General features: G+C 42.8%; 1 protein-coding gene across 1 annotated transcript in view; it reads left to right on the forward strand.

Moving 5' to 3' along the window:
- Positions 1 to 21,347, forward strand: part of LOC137256370 (uncharacterized) — a 49,876-nt gene extending 28,529 nt beyond the window's left edge. Inside the window, exons 13-29 of the mRNA XM_067794200.1 lie at positions 1,663 to 1,890; positions 2,539 to 2,682; positions 3,703 to 3,812; positions 4,435 to 4,538; positions 5,113 to 5,243; positions 5,898 to 6,039; positions 6,536 to 6,675; positions 8,838 to 8,981; positions 9,602 to 9,781; positions 10,454 to 10,637; positions 12,711 to 12,820; positions 13,663 to 13,797; positions 15,597 to 15,725; positions 16,170 to 16,343; positions 19,346 to 19,532; positions 19,824 to 20,135; positions 21,169 to 21,347. Of these exons, the coding sequence (XP_067650301.1) occupies positions 1,663 to 1,890; positions 2,539 to 2,682; positions 3,703 to 3,812; positions 4,435 to 4,538; positions 5,113 to 5,243; positions 5,898 to 6,039; positions 6,536 to 6,675; positions 8,838 to 8,981; positions 9,602 to 9,781; positions 10,454 to 10,637; positions 12,711 to 12,820; positions 13,663 to 13,797; positions 15,597 to 15,725; positions 16,170 to 16,343; positions 19,346 to 19,532; positions 19,824 to 20,135; positions 21,169 to 21,199 (2,585 nt within the window). The 3' untranslated portion in view covers positions 21,200 to 21,347. The remainder of the gene's footprint in view (positions 1 to 1,662; positions 1,891 to 2,538; positions 2,683 to 3,702; positions 3,813 to 4,434; positions 4,539 to 5,112; positions 5,244 to 5,897; positions 6,040 to 6,535; positions 6,676 to 8,837; positions 8,982 to 9,601; positions 9,782 to 10,453; positions 10,638 to 12,710; positions 12,821 to 13,662; positions 13,798 to 15,596; positions 15,726 to 16,169; positions 16,344 to 19,345; positions 19,533 to 19,823; positions 20,136 to 21,168) is intronic.
- Positions 21,348 to 23,308: the final 1,961 nt, after the last annotated feature.

Consider the following 23,308-nt stretch of genomic DNA (forward strand, 5'->3'; position numbering starts at 1 on the left):
GAGAATGCGGAGACAGTAAAGGGGGTAACAAAATTGTCGGGCCAACTCGTAGATGCTTCCAGGGTATTGTGGAGACTTATCGGAACGTATACCCTGGAGATATCGAGGAAGACTTCTGGTTGGTATGCTCGATTTCCCATTCTCAGACAGTTTCTGATGGTTTGATCAATAATTCTCCGAAGACCAGGCACCTGTCCTGCAATGACATTTACTGTTGCAAATTGGGGACGTAGGTGAAAGACCTGGATGAATCGGTCCTTGGCAGGACTGGTCACTCTTGATATTCCACCTCTCGAACGATCTTGGGTCGAATTGAGGCGGATATATCGATGCAATAATCGAGATAAGATTCTATAGTGAACGTGGAAGTATCTTGTAAAGGCAGACTGGGACTCCTGTGCTTCCAAAAGTCCAATGGCAATATTTCGGTTTGTAATATCCTTGGTATTTTTTATCATTCTTTACGTCTTGAATTTCGTAAAGAAATGATGAATTTGGTTTGGTCTTTCTGATCTATGTCTTTATTCATGTTTCCGATACACTCTACATGCATTGTGTGGACAACATTTTCTGCTTGCCCGTTTCATGTATCGTTTTCATGTTTATGACAAATGTTCACAAACACGTCTTGGGATGCTTTCGCGCGCAATACCATGTCAAAACAATGATTACACAACGGTCTTACTTAATGTTCATTGGGTTCTTTCCTATTGCGCAATTTAGTGCAATAACCAATTTTTTTACACTAATTCATTTGGCTGCATACATAAATATTAATCAGTATGATTTGACACAACTAAGCACTTCTATATTGCAACACTACCCTCCTTCTAATCCTTGCATAACACGTTGTACAGCGAGCTCTGACAAACGGAAACCTGGAAATTGTGGAAATCTCAAAATGAGGCTCTGCCGGTAAAACATTTTTGCTGTGTAGTACGGAATTGATATCATATGGATGCCATTGTGCGTTACAGAACTACACTGAATAAGCCCAAAAATATAACAGGTGTAACCTGTAAGTCAGGTGAATTGTGAATCATTTTACGACCTCATCAAACAGGGTCAGTCTGTGTGATTCCATAGTTACGGTATGCTGCCTGAACCTCGACATAAAGTATAGAAAGACGGTGTTATTAAAGTTTAGCAGATGTTTTAGAATTGCAAATTATATATTTTTTCTTGATCAGGCTGATCGAAAACCATTCCATCTGTAGTAGATCTCAAAATGGAGACAAAATAACACCAAAATGTGTTTTAAGCTGCAAAATGTGAAAAATGTGGTATAAAGGTAGATAAAATAACATAATATCCCCAGTGAAGTGAAATGTATGTACAGTGTTCAAGATTAAAGTTGATCGGTTACAAGGTGCCTCGATCCTTCAACGCATTCTGATCTTTTTTGTGCTCATGTCATTCATCGATACGAGTCTTCTTGGGTGAGTCAATAAGTTAGTATGTTTTTACGCCGCTTTTAGCAATATACCAGCATATCACCTCGGTTGGCACCAGAAATGGAGTCTCCTTGGAGGTTGCTAAAGGGGCACCTAATGATTTAAATGATGGAGCCATTAGACAGGCTGAATTACCTGCTCAGTCTGTATTAATGAAGTTCCTTTAAAACTTCAACTCTAACTAATCACCTACGTTTTCACTTGACAGGATTTAGCGACGCCGTCTACCAAGTGAACGAGGTTAGCAGTCAGAGTCTAGGTCAGTGTCAGAACCCCATCAGCACGTGTGGCCTCCCTGCAGGGGATTTCGGGCAAGATGCTATTTACCAGTTCTGTTGTCGTGACGACCGGTTCCCCGGTGACAAACTGTCCCTTCCCAACGACTTCCCCTTCACATTGATGAAAGCACAGAACAGGGACTGCGAACAAGTTGCAGGTACACAGGTGTTCGTTTGACCAATCAATATATTTGTTGCTCGGTTACTGCTGCTACTACCACCACCACCACTACTACTACTGCTGCTGCTGCTGCCCCCAGTATTACTACTACCTGTAAAGACCCATGTTAGCAGTGGTCTTCGGCAACCATGATTCTCGTGAGGGGCAGCTAACCGGATGGCCGTATTCCAGTTGTGTAGGACGATGCTCATGATATGATCACTGGAATGTCTGATCCTGTCTCGACTGCTCACAGACTGTCGCCATATAACTGGACTAACGCTGAGTGCAGGGTTAAACAAACAAACAAACAAACAAACAAACATACATACAAACTTCTAGTATTACCAAGTCCGTCTGCTGTAATGGTTATCCAGTCAGTTGAAACAATCGAAGATTTGGTTGACACATGTTATCGAATTTCATTTGCGTGAATCGATGCTCATTCCATTGACTCCAGACTAGATTATTTACAGACCTCTGCCATTATGCTGAGTGTGACGTAACACTACACTCACTCACTCCCTCACGCTAATATTTCCGCCACCATATAGCTGGAATATTGCCGAATGTGGCCTCTAACGAAAAGCAATGATGCAATACCCCTACAAGGAAACACTCGCCCTAATGCCTTCCGCTTCTGCAGGTATGAACGTCCAGAGCGAGTATTTCACCTTTGTCCAAGAAGGGCCCTCCGAGTTCAACTTCGGTGACATCCTGCCCTCCATCACCGAGTCCAGTGACAACAGCCTCAAGTTTGAGTACTGTCGCTATGAACCAGTTGATTACAGTAAGTTGGAACCAAAGTCTAAAGACACATCTCATCCATGTTCCCCATCCGCATCCTCATAAAACAGTTCAGGTCCAAACCAGTTCTTGCAGAAGACCACCCGTGAAGATTCTGGTTGGAATTGGCCTTCTGTTACCCATGCTTGTCACCAAACGACGACTACCCCGATTGGTTGACACATCTCGTCGCCTCCTAATTACGTAGACCGATGCTCATGCTGTTGATCACTCGATTGTCTGTCTCGATTATTAAAAGACTATTATGCGGCGTAAAACTGACTTCACCTACTGTAATCGTGTGTGCGGCGTTAAACAACAAACCAACCAACCTATTGTAGAGCACACCTATGGAAATGCCTGAACCAAGCAATGTTAGTCAGAAAAAGGAGACATCGTTGTGCATGAACGTCTCCTGTCTGACTGGAGCATTTTGGTTGAAAATAATCTATTACAACATTTTCTGGAACCATTTTTCCTTTCAAAATTTTATCATCGTAGTTCAGCTGCCTGATAAATATATTCCTGAAATGTCATAAGACCGGCGTATGTGTCTGTTCATGTGTCTGCATGTCCCTGGGTATGTATCTGTCTACCTCTGTATATGTGTCTGTCTGTCACTGTGTGTCTGTGTGTATATGTCAGTCACTGTACACATGTCTGTCACTCTGCACGTGTCTGTGTCTGTTTCTGTTCATTGTCTGTCGCGGTGTATGGGTCTATCTGTCACTGTAGGTGTGTCCGTCTCAGAATATGTAATCTGTGAAGATCTGGGTTAGAACTGATCTTCAGTTTCCCATGGTTTGAGACTAACTGGATCAGGTGGTCATGCTCGCCGACTTGGTTAACACGTGTAATTGGTTACCAATTCCGTAGATTGATGCTCATGTTGTTAATACCTGGATTGTCTGGTCCAGACTCTATTATTTACAGACCACCACCATATAACTGGAATACTGATCACTCGTTGTGAATGTGTTCTCATGCTTTCCTGTGTACGTCAACCGAATACAAATTCTTTCAGGCTGTGGAGCTTTAGTCGACCTGAGCGAGACCCACGCGGAGGATGTGTTCGCTTCACCCAGCTACCCGGACTCATACGGCAAGAACAAGGAGTGCAACTGGGTGTTTAAGGTAAACAGCAATTTGTCATTATCGTTGTGAATTCAACCAAAAGCATGGTGAAAATATAAGCATGATCAATCATTCAAACTCGTACTTCTGCAACACGGAATATAATGCCCCTTTAATTAGCAAATTAGCTATAAGAAGATAAGGTCAGCCGTAAAGAAAGTTTGTACGTAAACCTAGGTCAGGGAATGCATTGAATGTTTTGAGGGCGGTTTTTTTTCTGTTTGAGGGGGGTTTTTTTGTTTGTTTTTTGGGTGGGGGTGGGGTGGGGTGGGGTGTGTGTGTGTGGGGGGGGTTGTAACGAAAGGAAATAGGCTTTATGTTCAGGTTAACTAAATACCTGTGTTTTGCAAGCATACCTGACACGAATATCACAGCATCCATGCAAACTCATATATTCACACACTCACTCTCACACGCATGCACACGCACGCACGCGCATACATGCACACACATACACACATTGACACCCTTGCGATCGTCTACCTCTAATGTTACCGCTAAAATACAAATATAAAGGTATCAGGGGAATATTAGGAGTGGTAGCCGGTATCTTTAATTAATCGTTTAGGTGAAAGGGCCTATTAAGTTTCATATTCTACTGATGACGCTTCTCCCCCAACAGGCTCCCGAGGGATCCAGGGTTCTCCTTGAATGCGGTAACATCGACATTGGTTGTGATGCGTCTTTCAAGATCAGCAAGAACATGCTTGGGGAGGGTGGTTTAGAGTAAGATGTGTTTACCAAGTGGTTTCATAACAAATTGACATAAGCTCAGTGCGAACATGCATGGAATATTGCCATATACCTAACCCCAAACTGAAACAAGTCCGAGATTTGAAACTGGGATCAGCATGATTAAATCAAAGGGAGTTAACTGCAGCTTCTCGAATCACAATGTCCCTAGGTCTTTGGGCCCTGAATGTGTGATAACTAATATATATCGATATATATTTCGAGGCAACGTTTGTGTCGATATATGTTAAGTCTCAGCCAGAATGTTAATCGCTCATGTGGCACATATATCAACTCGGTTTGTCTCGATCTGGGAATATACTTCGAGACAACGAGATTTGTTTCGCTGTAGTGTAGCTTACAAGTCGTATGGTTATACTTTTGGAGAAAATGGGTTTCTGTATGTTATGCCCGTTATATACTGAACAGAAAAAGAAAGGCGACTCTGGATTTGACAAAGGACATAAACACGAATGCTTACTTTTATCAGATTTCGACTTTTCGAAAATTGCGTTTCTTTTGCTGTACATTAGATTTTATATCGAGTATCGATGATGTTTTTTATCAGCCCAATCTACGCGAGTGGAAACCGAATGTCGCCAGTGTTGTCTATCGCCAACAAACTGAGGGTGACATTTAGTACTGGGATTCAGTCTTGCAACTTTACCGGGTTCCAATGTACAGCCAAGCTGGCGTCATGTAAGTCATTCCTCCAGCAATCACGTCTTTCCATATCCTCAATATGTCTGTGAAGATCCGAGGTAGAACTGATCTTCAGCAGCCTGTGCTTGTCGTTAGGGGGTGCTTGTCGTTAAGGGGTGCTTGTCATTAGCGGGTGCTTGTCGTTAGCGGGTGCTTGTCGTTAGGGGGTGCTTGTCGTTAGCGGGTGCTTGTCGTTAGGGTGTGCTTGTCGTTAGCGGGTGCTTGTCGTTAGCAGGTGCTTGTCGTTAGAGTGATCAAGCTCACTGACTAGGTTGACACTTGTCATCGTATCCCACTTGCCTTGATTGATGCTCACGATATTGATCATTGGATTGTCTGGTCTAGACTCCATTATTCACAGACCGCTGCCATATAGCTGGAGTACTGACTGTGCTTATCTGTGGACTGATTGATTTGGTCTCTCACACTGTCCAACATTTCGTACTGACGAGGGGTGGTGGGGTAGCCCAGTGGTGAAAGACCCTGATTCAATTCGGATACAATGTGTGAAGCCCATTTCTTGTGTCCCCGGCCTTGATATTGCTGGAATCTTGCTACAAGCGGCGTAAAACATACTCACTCACCCATACTGACTACGACCATGTCCACATAGTTAAAACAAAATCTTTTTTTTCTGTTTTGACCATTCAGCCAACCAGTTGCCACACTCACTGGTGAACAGAGGCGAAGACTATTGCGGAAAAATGAGCTACGCTGTCAATGAGGAGGGTTTCTCACAGTGCTTGCCCTGGTCGGACGTGTTTGAAGCCAATCCTGAGTTTTTTGCGCCACCGTGAGTTGGTCGATTTGGAGCATAGTTAGAGTGTAAACTGCGTTTCCCAAATCATACATCAAGTTTAATCTTCATTTTGTCAAAATTACCCACATCGCTTATAACAATAGGTATTTATTTTAGTTATGACACAAAATGGGTACCCAGTGGGATTAGTCATGTGACTATTCCCTTCCAGCAGCTATGTCTATCCAAGGCAATAATAACAGTATTCAAGCAATATGACGGTTACACACGAAATGAGCTGTGCCCATGTAAAGAATCAAACCCGGATCCTCGGTGTGACGAGTGAGCGCTTTAACCACTAGGCTACACCACCGCCCCTGTGCTGGTAGAGAAGAACAGTTCCTCATAAGAATCAGTTCCTTATCACCGTCAGTTCATTATAACCGTCCGTTCGTTATAACCGTCAGTTCGTAATAAGCCTGCTCGAAACTGAAGTTTCTTGTAAGCACTTTATGTTTTCGGTTGACAATACATTTTGTATTTTACACAGAGTTTCAACGCAGAATCACATCTGTGGCTTTGATTCGAACTACTGTCGAAATGTGAGGGGACTCAAACTCATGCCCTACTGTGCCACTTCTGTACACTTGGGAAACGTGACCTTCACCTACTGTGACGTTGGACAATTCAGTGAGTATTGCTGTTTATCATCTACTGTGACGTGGGACAGTTCAGGACCCGTGAAGGTCCGTGGTAAAATAGGCCTTCAGCAACCCAAGCTTGCCATAAACGGCGACAATGCTTGCCTTGGGAGGTGACTAACGGGATCGGGTGATCAGGCTCGCTGACTTGGTTGACACATCTCATCGGTTCCCAGTTGCGCAGATCGATGCTCATGTTCTTGATCACTAGATTGTCTGATCCAGACTTGAGTATTTATAGTCCGCTGCCATATAGCTGGAATAGTGCTGAGTGCGGCATAAATGTAAATTCTCTCACTCACACACAGGGGCACTTCAGTGAATATTGTTGTTTATCACCTACTGTACCGTGGAACAATTTATTGAGCATTGCTGTTAATCACCTCAAGTTACAGATATTTCTTGTATTTCAGTCCTCCGTCTCTCAAACATTTTACCATATACCATACATTTTGGTGTTGACTGCCCCACACAGAGAAACGTTTTACAGTCCTTTGGATGTATTTGTTCGATACTTTCTAAACTCTGGAATGTCGGACCCGTTGAGTAAGATAAGCTGTATTTGTGAACAGAAAACCTAAAGTAATATCATGGGCTTCATCACACCAAAGTTATGCATAAATGACAATTAACTAATTAAAAATTTATTTGCCCTCAAGGCTAGTTAGAGGAAACGATATTTTATTTCGTATTAAACGTAAAAGTCACAGACTGATGATCGAAATTCCACCTTTCTCGTGCCACCTTTTCTGAAAAAAAATACATTTGTTCTATCAATGTTAAAGAATAGGTTCCATATCTGTGTCTAACGTTCTAAAATATTTAGAACCTATGACCCAACATTTAACAGTTAACCTCGTGAATCCGATATTTCTATTTCTTGGCGAGCCTAACTCGTTCGTATAGAGAGTGAGTGAGTTCAGTTTTATGCTGCTTTTAGCAATATTCCAACAATATCACGGTAGCTTGTATACTGGGAGATTGTGCGTCTGATTAAAGTCATGTGAATAAAAACGCACGGCTGTGGGGTTTGATAAGTTGTGAAGAAGATTCTTCCTCAGTCGCTTAAACAATTGTGCTATTATATATCAGAACCGTGACATTATTGCAATAAATGAAATAGTGATTGTACTAGGTGTTCGCAAAGGGAGAGCGTATCCTGCCCAACCAACCACACATGTCACAAATATACGCAAAGACAAGACAAATCTGCAATCTAAATAGGTAAATATGTTTGTCAAAGATGCGAAATATTTGCAAATCTTTCTAAATGTCTGCCACAAGACACCGATCATTATCAGATCATCGATGCTCTTGGAATCTTTGAAGAACATTTAGAAGTGGAAAGCAAACGAAAAGAAAACATTATGGATGTCAATTACTTTATTATGAATAACTCGACGATGTAAAGTTTCTTTGTTTCGACCAAGAGATCCGATTCATATGCATTACAGAGTGCGAAATAGTTTTCAAATTGTGCTTGCCAGTTGGGCTAGCTATGCCTGAAAGTGACTAGGCCACAAAATGAAGTTTGAAAATAAACACATTACAAAAATAGATGACAATAAGATAATGTCAGGATCAAGCTACTAATATGATGAACACTTTAACAGGCCATACTCTTGCAAGGTTTGAAAGTGCATGATGACTAAATAAGTCGGAGAGACTGATGTATTTACAATATGAAAATTCATTGATTAGTCGGGCAGGTGATTCTGTAGATTTGCTCGCCCGACTGGCTTTTTACTAGCCTCGGGCTTGCGGGACAGTGGCTATTTCTTTCGGTCAGACAGGGGGGACATCAGGTGACCACGGGCATGCTTCTTGTATAAATGTCTGACTCATACGTTTCACAACATCCTGAGTGTGTGTCACGGTTCGTTATGACGGTGACGTTGTAGGAAGGTCAAGAGGCAGCGTTTGCCGTCAGACCACACCTGCGTACGTCATCCTGCTCAGGAGAGTCTATCAGAGCCTAGATTTTCGATGCTCCCTTAGCTCTCAGATAATCGTAGGTGCCATATATTAACATTAACTTACGCCAAGCTTAGCGCTTAGAGAACTTCGAAAATGTCGGCCCAGTGGACTATTGTGACCGGGTTCAAACTTTGTCATATCGTTTCTATAAACGATAACTGTATTTTTGAACAGTCAAACCCTTCAACGTGTACCACGACTGCGACATCGCCCTCGTCCGGGACCCAACATGTAATGACTCCGAAACGAGAAGAACATGCTTCAAGACGTGCTATGACGCTGGTCTCATCACAGACTACCCTGTTGCTGAAACCCCCGGTAAGGGCAAGGGGAATAACTCTCAAAAATAGTCACTCATGTAGTTACTCGTCAAGGATCACCATCCTTTAGCTTGGCCTTACGTTGGTTTATTCTGGAATGAATGAATCGCTCTCCTCTTGTCCTACAACCCCCACCCCACGAGCCCATCTCCACATACCTTTCTCCCCTTTGTATGTACGTCCAGCCCCTAATTTTTGGCACAATTTGTGAAAAGAGTGTGCCGGTTTAGATAGTATTACATTACAGTTAAAATAGCTTGTTGGGACGGGAAAGTCGGAAGAGACAGGTTCCGGACTAGACAAAGTTTTAATGATCATAATATCGTTGTAGAATAGCTGTTTTGGGCAATGTCCAGGATTAGACAGGTGCCGGTGTTTCACACTACTACGTTCAAAACGAAGACCCTTATAAGACACTGACCAACACATTGGAACTGGTTTCTTTGTCCAAGTCATTAGCTATATAACAGTTATAAGTACTACAGTGACATTTTTTAGATTTTTTTATCATAGTACACTTCATAGTGCAATTTAGTTGAAGGATACACTACAATCTTGGGGATCCACGGGGGGAACATGTAAATTTCCAGTCTAACCGGCGTGTTTTCTCATTCCCAGCCCCAGACGTGTCATGCGGTGACCCTGCGTTGCCAGCAGGGACGACCAACCTCAATATCAACCCCCTCGGTTACAAAGTTGGAGACAGCATCTCTGTCAAATGCAACTCCGGTGATAACACCGTGCAGTTCGTGTGCTTGTCAAATGGACAATGGTCAACCCAGGATAATTTCTGTGCAGGTACGTATGGCCTCTGTCCTGCATGGTTTAATCCGTAATGGGTGGTGAGTGAGTGAGTTAGTTGGGTTCTTCGCCTCATTTAGCAATATGCAAGGGACACCAGAGGTGGGCTCACACATGAAGAGTGTCTCTGATGTCCCCAATATTGCAGCTACTGTTGCTGAAAATGTCACGAGGCTGTCCAAGAGAGTGAGTGAATTACAATTTAAAATCGTATCGAAAGTCTTCCGCCACCTCATGACTAGTCGAGACGTATGTGGTATCATGTAGGTGTACATAATTAACTCCTGAACAAAACTCTTGAAGACCCAATCTCCATTCAACAACCCATGCTTCTCGTACAAGGTGACTCACGGGATCGGGTGGTCAGTCTCCCGGCCCTGGATTAAAAATGCGAATATCGATGCTCATAATGTTGAGCACTTGACTGTCTGGTCCAGATTCGAATATCCACAGGTAATAACCCCCACCCAAACCAAAGCAACCAGACAACCAGCTGGAATATTGCTTAGTGCGCGGCGTCAAATAATAACAAAGCAGCTAAACAAGTCATGTATTTTTCGCCAGAGTCGTAATTATTTTTCTCATCATGAGATCTCGGCAGAACTGGGACTAATTGTTCCTTAGCGTGGACCAGCCAATTCTGAACAAAATGTTTTCCGTTTGTAAAAGGCTGCCCAGCTGGTTTCATAGAGCGGAACGGCAACTGCTACAAGTTCCTGGCGGGAACCTTCCAAGGCGCCGCTGCACGGGCAGCATGCGCTAAAGACGAAAACGCCAACAGCGTCCTTGTGTATCCCGAGAGTGAGGAGGAATTTAATAACATTATCGTCGACTTGAGAAACAATGTTCTAGGGTAAGTCATTCAGCGCCCGATCAACGACCCAGTCCATATCCATCTTTTATTCTATGATATCTACAACGTTGATGAGTCTTTAGTTGATCCTAGAGTATGGGTTAATAGCGGATATCCAATAATCACTAAATAACATTGCATATCTCTAGATACCAGTTTGTTGCTTAGATATCCGTTTGCCTCTCAGATATCCGTTTGTCAAGCCGATATCCAATTATCACTGTGATATTCGTTCGTCATTCCGATGACTGTTTCTCATTCCGATATCCTTTGTCACTCTGATATTCATTCATCACTCCGATATCCGTTTGTCACTCCGACATCTGTTCGTCATTCCGATATCGTTCTTACGCTCAGATATCCGTTTGTCACTCCAGTATCCATTTGTCACTCCGATATCCATTTGTCGATCCGATATTCATTTGTCACTCTAATATCCGTTCGTCACTAGACCATTGGTCAGTAAGATATGCGTTGGTTATCTGTCGCTGACTTAGAAAGCCGCTTGTTACTTTGATACCCAGTTAGGTCAGTTACACCGTTACATCCATTCGTTACTTTCGGGGTTTTTTTTCATTTAGATATACGTTGGTTACTTAGATATCGATGACTGTGAGGATCCAAAGGGGCGCACAATATTATTCTTTGTAGCCACCACACATCCATTAAATTGCTAGATTTCGGTGGAGCTGTGAGCATCATTTCAGCTATTCGTCAACATGCTCCAGCCTCGGAAACAAATTATCAAAACATACATTTCTCTTGACCATTTGCCCGTGAAGATCTGGGTTAGAATATCGGTCTTCAGCAACCCATACTTGTCGTCAGAGCCGACTATGAGGGTAGGTTGTGGGCTCCCTGACTTGGTTGATATATATATATATATATATATATATATATATATATATATATATATATATATATATATATACTCATGCTACATGAATCACTGGACTGTTTGGTCCAGTCAGCGAGCAAAATTCAGGAATACTGCTGAGGGCAGCGGCAACGACCAAAGCATCCGCCGGTCACTTATCAATACTTTGGTCACTTATGTATCTGACGGTTGACCAAAAGGACATCCGTGGTCCCCCAATATGTCTGTTGTTCATATACAGCCGGTTTGGCTCAAAAGTGGGCTGATGAATTGCAATATAACTAATAAACATAAAATACTGAATGAAACGCTGATCATAATTACAACACCGGACTACCTCTGTGCGGTTTGGCAGAATTTATGCCCCAAAAACAAAAAAGAAGTTGTGCAGAGAAAGGGACAGCCAAGTGTTTGAGAAGCACGTGCAGAAGTGCCGACAGAGATATTGATTCATTAACCTGCGCTGTGTCGTCTTCATCCCTTCTCACACACTTGTCTGTCCCTTCTTAACCAATCTACAACCTTCCTACAACTTTAATTTGTGTCATGACATTACCAATCTACAACCTTCCTACAACTTTAATTTGTGTCATGACGTTACCAATCTACAACCTTCCTACAACTTTAATTTGTGTCATGACGTTACCAATCTACAACCTTCCTACAACTTTAATTTGTGTCATGACGTTACCAATCTACAACCTTCCTACAACTTTAATTTGTGTCATGACGTTACCAATCTACAACCTTCCTACAACTTTAATTTGTGTCATGACGTTACCAATCTACAACCTTCCTACAACTTTAATTTGTGTCATGACGTTACCAATCTACAACCTTCCTACAACTTTAATTTGTGTCATGACGTTACCAATCTATAACCTTCCCACAAAGGTTTCAAAATGTAACGTAATTGTGCCTGTCGTTGCATGCGGCTTAATGGACTGACTGGTAGTTTAGGAGTAGGATTTACTCCTTTGTCAGCAATATCCCAGTAATGTCACGGCTATGAAGACAATAAATACGATTATTGCTGATATATATTGCCCTCGAAATGCTGAACTGAAACTACTAGGATAACTGCCTTTTATTTTACCGACACGGATTGCCTTCTGTTTTGTGTGTGTATTTTTGCGCTTCAGTTTTTACAGTTAATGTAAAGTTCAATGCAAAACATATAACTGTTGCCTTCACAGACTTAGCACTGTTAAAGTCTGGTTTGGGATGACGCCCAGCGGAAGTGGATGGGTCAGCGATTTCGACGGAGAACCTGTAGTGGGCGCTTATCTGTGGAAAAACAACAATCGTGAGAAACAATATCGATTACTATATCTCTTATAAGAAGACAAGGTAGAACCTTATCTCTATGCTTCTACATTAGTGAACAGCTACACCAAGGTCATGATCACACATCACGAAATGATGAATGTACGTATGGTGTTGCCCCGTTAAGACCAGGGTTAGAATTGATTTTCAGTAACCCATGTTTGCCGTGAGAGGTGACAAACTCCAGGAAGTTTCTGTTCATGACATATTATTCATCACTTTGAAGTATCTAGATGCATCATTTGCCATGGGATGTGAAATTAAGAATTGCTATTTGCGCAGTTTCAAAATAGAACAGAAAAACAACAGGTGATGATTTTATACTTATCTGTACCCTGAACAGGAAACTCTGGAAAATGACGTTAACCAATTTACCTTTGATGATTCCTCGTTGGTACTAAAAATGTTATCAGTTGTGAGATTTCAACCAATTCCCATCACTAATTTTTATCTATGATTTAGTACTGCACTTGTTATAAACAGTGCGTGTAATCATACTGAAATGAAAGGGGACGCTAACTGCAGATCGTCAAAACCGTAGTTTGTGATGCGCATTCTCAAGTTCCTAGGATGGAAAGTCAGGTGTTGTATAGGTGTCAGGTATTGTACTTGTAGGTGTCAGGTGTTAAGCGGACCTAGAAACCTAGGAACATAACATGGGATTGGAACCCGAGGACATTGGTTTGTGGCTCGTCCAACTGTGCCAATTTAGATAACACGTCTACCCATTCCTTGCTCACGAAAGTTCGCCAACAAAGCCGTACTAACCGTCATACCTTGACATGAATGGTTGCTGGCATTTCTTTTTCCATGTGTCTTCAGCTAACGGTATCACTGGAGATCCCGCGATCGACATGGCGTGGTTGTTGCCTCAAAACCACAAGTTCGCCAACAAACTGGCCAAGACGAAGCTAAACAACCATGCCGCATATGCATTGTGCAAGGTACCACTAGCCGGTGAGACCATCTACATAATTTAATAAGAACATTCCTGTATTTTCGGAAACTCAACCAAACATCTTGCATATCCCCAAAAGTCGCTGTAAGTTCTCTGTTGATCGGGAAACCTCAGCACGATGTATTTTGGATTTGTTTTAGGACACGTCATTATTTTACAACAGTCTGGGGCATAAACATCTATTTCATGCATCTACAATTTCATTTTCTTTTCAATAAACATTTTGTATGTGTATCGTGAAATGACGTTTTGTGGCATTGCTGGGTCCCGATCCAGAAAGCGTCTGTAGAGTTACGGCATTCGTAAATCTATGATAAACTACGACGGATCGTAGCGTTACGGTCGCTTTTTTATCGGGACCCCGGAAAAATGAAGTAGGTTGCATTGGATCTGCTATGTATCGTGCCATTAAGCACTGGGTTCAACCCCATATACTACCCTCGTGTCGTGTCGTGTCTTTATGAGAGAGAGAGAGAGAAAGAAAGAGAGAGAGAGAGAGTTGACACCTACCAACTCTCTATTGTTATTTCTGCAAGTCGATTGAAAGCTGATGTTGACACTTAACAATTATAAACGACACAAATGGATGACAAACGGGGGCGTGGTTGAAGCAAACCTTCTGGTTGGTTGATGCTTGTTAAGGAAATATTCACAAACTGATGCTTTCTTTGAAGAGGTCACTGCTTGCATAAAAATCTTTCATTTCTCACAAGCATTCGAGTAAAAAATCCCACGAATTTATAACGAATGTGCAGATTTACAAGCGTTGGTCAATCAGAGGGTCTGGCTTGACCACACCCCCGATTTGCGCGGACCTGTCGTTATCCATTTGTGTCAAGATTGGCAAATCATGGCATAGATTTCCGAAGCGTTGTTAGCGCTAATACTTTAACATTAACTTATGACTATCTCAAGACAAAATCAAGACCAAGGCGGTTATGGTGTACCGATGTGCCCGGCTTGTCATCATGTATTGTACTGTGAAACATTTTGAGTCAGGGGGTCGTCTCAGAAACAATATGTTTTAATCTATAATCCTTTAAGACGCGAGGGCCAATGGCTATCGAATATTTTGGGGGGCGACGGTTGCATTAGAAATAGTGATGACCGAAGATTATAAGAATGCTGATTGTCGCTCACTCCTTGTATACCGCCCGTTCTCCTCGTCATTTTCTGCTGCAGCATGACAAAAAGTAATCCAGTCAATTATCAAGTTCTTACATGAATACGTATGAAAACGCAAAAAATGTAAGTTATGGCCATTGTCGTTGCGTATGACAAAAAATAATTGATGATGAGCAAAATCCAAATCGGAAGCCATTTAAAGGTGTATCGATGAGACCTCATTTCGATCACTTTCTGTATCGATTTAAATGCTTTGGTTTTGTTAAAGAAGAGAATAAGATAACCATCTGAACAGAGAAAGGGTGATCAGGGAAAGTGAATTAGAGAGCGTTTCCAGTGTGTATGAAACCGGGTCATTGTGCTCACATGATGATCTTCCGTGGGGAGCATACAAGCCGGCCTATGAGGTGACATAACAGTTAAATTATCATCACATCCTGTCGGGTACCCATTTAAAACCGAGACACAATAATGTAAATCAACTACATAAGTACGACAGCACGATGTGACTGTCCTATGTTATGGGACTAGGATGGACTGAACCCCAAGATAATCTGAGGGTTCAAACTCGGACTTGTACTGTCGGTCATCTATCTGCCTACTCTTCTCGACAAAAGTTTCATAACGTGGTGCCACGTCCCTGTACTAATCCGAATGTGATGTCTTTATTCAGGGGGCTCAGGATCGTGTAATGACAAGAAGGGCGACTGTGCGACAATCCTCAGTGGCAATCCCGATCTGGGTTACAGCGCAAGTTTTGCCAAAGAATTCTGCGAAAAGACATCCGGGAACTGTGCACCAGGTAGGTGTTGCTATGGTGATTGCGATATGTGCGACAGCCAGTGAGTTTAGTTTTACTCCGCACTCAGCAATATTCAAGTGACTGTCGTCATGACCATCGATCTCCACACTAGGATCCGATGACATGCGTAAATACGTCACGGAATGTGACCATCCGATCCAGTCAGTCGCCTCTAACGACATCACGGGTAGTTTGAGTACTGAGTAGTAGTAGTAGTAGTAGTAGTAGTAGTAGTAGTAGTAGTAGTAGTAGTAGTAGTAGTAGTAGTAGTAGTAGTAGTAGTAGTAGTGGGAACAGGGCCGTTATATCACAGAGGCAACGTTAACATGATTTAGAGCTTACGATCTGTAATTTTTACCCTCACCCTCAAAAAGCGCAATGATTTAAGTTTTAATCGTCTAAGGATGTTTAGTATGTCTAATCAACATTTCCTCAACCTTCAAGGAACATGTGTCGTCCCTGCTCCCCCAGTTGGTGTCGTTGCCGACGCCACCAGCGTGCAAACTGGCAAGGTCGTCAATTACGAATGCAAACCTGGATATGTGTACCAGAGTGGAAATAGAATCCGTGCCTGCCAACAAGATGGTTCTCTTACCGGAACTGACATCATATGCGAAGGTGAGACTTTCCCAGAGAAATTCGTCGCCACTCGGCTCTTTCCGTAACATGACTCGGTCCCGATCTATGGAGGTTTTTGGCACAAGTACGACCAAAACGTCAGAATAATTGTGTTACTTGAAATATTTTCCCATAAACCCAAGATGTTTTTAATTGTATTCAAAAATGCTGCATATCTTCTTCATTCCGATATGTTTCAAAACCTCATCTGCAGTATATGTGATATGAGAAATCCCTTGAGTTGACGATTCTCTGAGCAATACCAGTTTTAGATAAGAAGGAGCTCAGTCTCAAGGACAGATGTACTAGTCGCTATTGGGCTTGTCCAGGGATAACCCCCTTTGTCTCGAATTGGCTCAGCTACTGTTTGTCGGGTGAGTGCACAGAATACATCGGCAATAATGAAAAGCACTGAAGGGTGAATTTTAGGTGAATACTATTGGAGGTGAACATTAGGTGAATACTATTGGAGGTGAATTTTGGGCAATTACTTTTGGAGTCTCTGAAGGTCATTTAGAAGTCATACACATAAAGACACGAATGAAACAATTTAGTACAACGAGCTATTTATGTGCATGTAGAAACAACAACATTGTGACAAAGGAAGCCAGTAGTTAATTGGTGGAAGAACAGGCGTGGAAGCCAGGGGGCGGGGTTGTTGACCCAGGCATGGTCGGCAAGACAAACGATAGGAAGCCAGATAGGGTGGATATAATGGGCAAGGGAAGCCAGGGAGTGTTGTGGTAACAGTGGCAGCATGTAACAAGTAGTAAGAGACAAGTGGGAGTAGGCCTTATTGGTTGTATGTATAAGGATGAAGAGGGCAGCAAAGATAATGAATTATTCCAATATTCTACAAGCGCTGGGGAGATCACAGTTGATAGCCGGTCCTTTGCCGCCAGTTGCTGTTGTTGGTAGACAGGGCCTTGGTGGCTTCCCATATGATGGTGTGGTCCTGGTTCTTGCTGATGTGTTCGGAAACAGCAGATTTGAGGTCAAGTTTGTTGACGGATGCCTGATGTTCTTTCAGTCTGGTCTTTCTGGGGCTTTAGGATTTCACCGATGTATGTGTCAACACAATCACAGAGGATTTGATATACGCATCCTCTGGGGTTGGGTGTGGAGCTGCTGGTGCCTCTGCCGTTGGCATGTAGGAGGGGTTTGATGGTCTTTTTGCTGGAGAAGGTGACATCTATGTTGTCTTTGATTTTCACTAGTCGGAAGATCTGATAGCTGACAGGGCCTAGGTAGGGAATGGTGATCCTGATGGGTGATGAGGCAGCTTAGGGTTGGGGTTTGAGGATTTGATAGTCTTATTGATGATTCTAGAGACTAGATGTGCAGGGTAACCGTTGATGGAGGCGAAGGTGTCCTTTAGGTGGTTCAGTTCTTTGTTGAGAGCACTGGGATGGCAGATGGCTTTGGCACGTCTAGTGGGCGTTGCAATGATGGCTTGTTTTATCTTCGGATGGTGACATGAGTTGTAATGGATGTACTGGTCTCTGTGTGGGGGCTTGCGGTAGACAGAGGTCTTGAGTTCGTTTCCTGTATTTTGGAGGGACACCATGTTTCCATGGTGAACTGGATTCTTTGGCGCTGCGCACTGAGGTGATTGAGTAGTTCTGTGGGATCGTCCTGGGGGTGCTATGATGGTGAATGTGTCATCCACTTTCCTATACCAACAATGGGATTTGAATGGTGCAGCTGAGAGGACTAATTCTTCGAATGATGTCATGAATATTTCGGTGATGAGTGGCGATAGTGGTGATCCCATGGGTAGTTCATGTATTTGCTTGTAGATTTTACCATTAAAGGTGAAGTAAGAGGTGTCAAAGCAGCTTGCAGTGAAGCCGATGATCCTGTCTATGGCGAGTGAGTGTCTAGGTCGTCAATTCTGGTTTGGAGCTTGTATCGGGGGATGTCTAGGGCTTCTTGTAGAGGGATGTTCGTGAAGAGATCGATGACGTCTTAGCTGACCATGGTGCCTGTGAGGTTGGATTCCTTTAACAGATTGACAAATGTTGAAGGGTCACTGATGTAGGATTTGCCATCTTTGCCTAAGGGGGCTAGGAGTCTGAAAGGAATTACTTTTGGAGGTAAACTTTAGGTGAATACCACTGGAGGTGAACTCTATGGAATACTATTGAAGAATGAACTTTGGGTGTATATTATTGGACGCGAACTTCAGGTGAATACCATTGGAGGTGAACTTTAGGTGAATACTATTGAAATATGAACTTCAGGTGAATACTATTGGGAGTGAACTGTAGGTGAATGCTATTGAAGGATGACCTTTAGGTGAATACTACTGGAGGTGAACACTATTGGAGATGAACCTTAGGTGAATGCTTTTGGCGGTGACCTTTAAGTGAATACTATTGGGAGTGAACTGTAGGTGAATGCTATTGAAGGATGAACTTTCGGTGAACAGTACTGAAGATGAACTTTAGGTGTATATTGTTGGAGGTGAACTTTAGGTGAATACTATCTAAGGTGAACTGACCCATGAATGTCCCTGTGTAGAATTGGCCTTCAGCAACCCATGTTTTCCATAAAAGGCGACTATGCTTGTCGTAAGAGGCGACTAACGGGGTCGGGAGGTCAGGCTCGCTGACTTGCTTGACACATGGCATCGGTTCCCAACTGCGCAGACTCGATTATTTACAGACCGCCGCCATATAGCTAGAATATCGCTCAATCATTTAAGGTGAACTGTAGGTAAATACTATAATTGGAGACTGTGCCGGTTTACACATACCAGTGGGGTAAACAAAATGAACGAGACTACCAGTTGTCAGACTTCTGTTTTGGTGGAAACAGCCTGTGGCTAAGTGGTTTGGATCCCCGACCTCCCATGCTGGCGATTAGGTGCGCGACTCTGAACTTGTAGGTTCGAACCCGGATATCACTTAACCAAACAATAGGTACAGACTAGAATCTGTACTTCGCGGAGATCGTTTCATTCGAAATCATAACACATGTGACATGTATATTTTGGCTAGATGGCGCCACAGCTCCAAGACAGATGAACTACTACGAGCTAACTGACAGCCGTCTAGCTACGGGAGAAAATCAAATATTGGCTGGACCTTCGCCATACTTGAGTGTAGCCGTGGATTCGTCAGTGAAAGCATGCCGAGCTTATTGCAGAAACGACGGCGCCTTAAACATCCAGTTTTGGAGCTCGACGTGAGTATATTGTGTGGCTACTTGGGAAGCTATTTTTAGACGATACCCATACTGGAATGTTCCGTTCGTTCAACGCAATATCATTAAAGGTTAATGTACTTAATGTGCGCTTTATTCTTCCATTGGGTCTGTGGTGAAGACTGGGACTTGCACGTATCCTGCGTATCGTTTACAAGAGTCAAAACGTTCTTCGGAAGACATGCATAGGTTTCACATAATAGATGAATTAATATTGCTGGGACTTACAAAGAGTCAGAGAGTAATCCCCCTTGATATATGTTGTCGTGATAGCGCAAGTGACAGTCACTTTACCCTGAGGGCGTCGGAAGCGGTTGAGTGTATGGCGGGACGGGCAGTGACGTGGACGTTCGACACCCCTCTGAGTGTCAAGGCCGGAGACTTCGTCGGCATTCAGGACAAAACTGGCAACCTTGTGTCAATGCACCCGTGCATTGGAACGACGAAACTGTTGACTGTCAACAACGTCATGAGAAGTGTGTCGAAATCGGACGACCCTGCCATTGGCGACACCGTGACTTTCGGCGACGCGACATGCCTCACGCTTCGTGTTGACTGTTTCTATGTTCCTGATGCCCATGTGGGGTGAGTTAGTGAAGGAATGAGGTGGATCACGTTTGACGGGAGTGAGTTTAGTTTAACGCCTTTGAACTCGCTGCGTCTGCTTAGTGTGAGTAGATGGAGTGAGTGAACATGAGGTTCTACGCCGTTTTCTCCAATGTTGGAGCCAAATAACCGCGCCGGCGGCCGAGGTGACGGCGGCGGCGGCGGCGGTGGCGGCGGACAACAGAAATGGGTTTCACTCCCATGCTGGAAATCGAACCCGAGTCCTCCGCGAAGTTAGCGAAGACTTTCATCACTTGTATTGCTTTTAAGGATCCTTGAAGTTGTGTGTCCTCTGAATCTCTAGTTTCGTCTAGATCAAGATAAACCCCCGATGTTGCCTAGTCCCCCATCACGTCTCTGGAATATGTGGCTTCCACCAGCTGTAAAATGGGTACCCGTGAGGATGTGTTGGCAATGTGCGTGTTTACTTCACTGCGCCTGTCAGGTAGCATGGTTGTATTATCCCCAGGGAGTTGAAAAATTATCGGAAAATATAACAGTGCTCTATGACCAGGCATAGTAATGTACCTGTATATAAGCAGACTGAACAGCTGAAGAAACGCAACTCTGGTTTTGTCAAGGCTTTAAAAAGAAGATATGACATGAAAGTTTACTTTTATTAGATTTCTTTTTTTTCTTCTTTTTTTCGAAACGTACGTTTCTTGTGCTGTTCAGAGTACTTGCTGTTGTGACATCAAACCCTCGATTGTACAAAATCAACTCTGACCACCTTTACTCATCAAGAAGATAAATATGTGTGAAGATAAATGTGCTGTGATGATAAATTTCACTTCGTATCAATCAATTCCTTCACACGTCATGTAACCCGAGTTCCTATGACTGTTATTTTTGAGAACAAAGTGTTTTGGCACGTGAACTAGTGAAATTAGTTAATCCTCTTCCGGTACCAGTTCCACCAAAAGAGTGAATCCAATGGGCTTTACTTGTTTTAGTTGTTATTTGGGATATATATTTTTTCAGATTTAATTATTTAACCAAGGTCTCTTTTCAGGGGCGACGTGCCGGTGACGTTCCGTTACTAGGATGTGCTTTCTAGCTTCAATTTTCGTGTTACTAACATGAGTATATATCCAGTGTGTATCACGATCAACCATCAGGGTTGACAACTATCGCGTCCACGTCATATGTAGAGCATCATGCATGGTCATTTAATAAACAATCAGCAATGTATGTGTTGTCACTCACTCAGAACTTGTCAGCAATTCATTTATATATTATCAAGTTGGTTAGTTTTGATAGCTGAGCCTTTCTTACAGTTGGGTTGCTGAAAATCACGGACGACAAGCATGGGTTGATGAAGGTTAGTTCTGACAAGATCTTTACGGGTGTCGTCAGTGTAATGGAGGATGAAATCCCAATGTGACACAGGCCCCGGATTTTTGCCAGTGTGCTGAAATCTTCTGGCATATGTATCGTGTTTACAAAGCTAGAAACCGTTATTAACCAGGTTTCGAAAGCTGAACTGAATCTTTGTTCAAGAGTTTCAGGCACATCCAGTTCCGGTGAGGCGACTGGGAAACAGCTTCTGTACAACCCCAATATGTTAAATCAAAACAACATGCAGCTTTACACCAAACATATAACCAAAAACGAAATATGTGTAACCACACTCTCTAGATCTTTTTGACAAACGACTGGTACCAAAATCATCAAGGCCAAAATCATCACTCACGCAATCACGTTTCGCGGGCTGTGACACCATACTTGGCGATTAGCGAGAGGTCTGTCCCCACTAACGTCAAGACGGCTAGTGGGCGGGGCTTATCGGCCGGCACTGGATATACTGAAAGGAAAACAGCATTTCATGGTAAAACCTATATACACCTGATGTGAATTGGTGATCAATATGAAAAAACACATGACTGTACACATTTACTTCATACTTTCCACAGGAACAGCTTCACCTATTTCCTGTCAATCCATTGTTAATAAAAAAACAAATGGTTTCAATTTAATCTTACGGAAGTGTCAGTTAATAATTTCACGTGTATAGATACAAGATCCAAACAACTCCAGCAGTTGTGTGTGCATGTGGGGTTTCAGCTTTCCCACTTGAACCTCCACTGGATGTTGCGGAGGAAATCACAATGTTATCTTTAACTCCAGCAACCGAACAGGAGGCTGTTGAGTTAGAGCAGGAGACAAGACAAGAAAGTGGAGATGTTAAGTGGTTTCAGGCAAGGAACAGAAGAATTACCCTTTTCCGTTTCAAAAGATCATGTTCAGACGAAGACCCAGTTCTGACAAATTTACTGATTCCATCTTATTGGAGAAATCATTTTCATCGACCCCAACATCATACGGCAAATGGAGTGAGGAGGCTGCTAAAAGAGCCTACACTGAAACACACATGAGCGTTCATGTCCATGACTGTGGACTAGTCATCAACCAGAATCTCAGTTTCATACGGCCTACACCTGATGGTAAAGTGTGTGATAGGGGCCAAACAGACATCATGGAAATTAAATATCCATATACAGCAAGATATTTATCCTTGGGGGAGGCTGCAGATAAAGGAGCAAAGTTCTTATTAAGAGTGGGACAAGATGATATGCTGACAGTTGATAAGGACCAGGACCATTGAGTCCACATTCAGGGTCAGCTTCTTGTTACAGGGGCTTCTTTTTGTGAATATGTGGTGCACACACGAAGAGTTGCATTTTGTGAGCGAATACCCTGACATTGCCAAACAGATGGAACTAATGAACAAAATGGTTGAATTCTATCGCACACATGACATTCATGCCATTCAAAAGCAATAATTTACCTGCTCAGCATAAGCAACTGAGCGTTGATGTGAGGTGGACCCTGACTTCTCTGATCCCCTTGGTTACTTTTGATTTTTCTGTTAAGTTCAATACATATTGTCAACGTAGTGAAGTGAATAACGGCATGAATTTCATTTATGTATAATTAGGTTTCCCCAGTCTGAGTATAATCTGGACTTGCAACTGATTAACACTGAGTTGAAGTGGTACAGGTGGATCCTTTTGAAGCAGGTACAGGAAGAATGCTGTGCTCCAGCACAGCAACATCAGCTACATATGCAGCTGCATCTACCTTCACACTGCTGAAATTCAATGATTAAAAACAGATAAACCATGGGAATTGATTCAGAATTTCAAGATGAA

Source organism: Haliotis asinina, chromosome 11 (genome assembly GCF_037392515.1).
Source record: "Haliotis asinina isolate JCU_RB_2024 chromosome 11, JCU_Hal_asi_v2, whole genome shotgun sequence".
NCBI classification, from domain to species: domain Eukaryota; kingdom Metazoa; phylum Mollusca; class Gastropoda; order Lepetellida; family Haliotidae; genus Haliotis; species Haliotis asinina.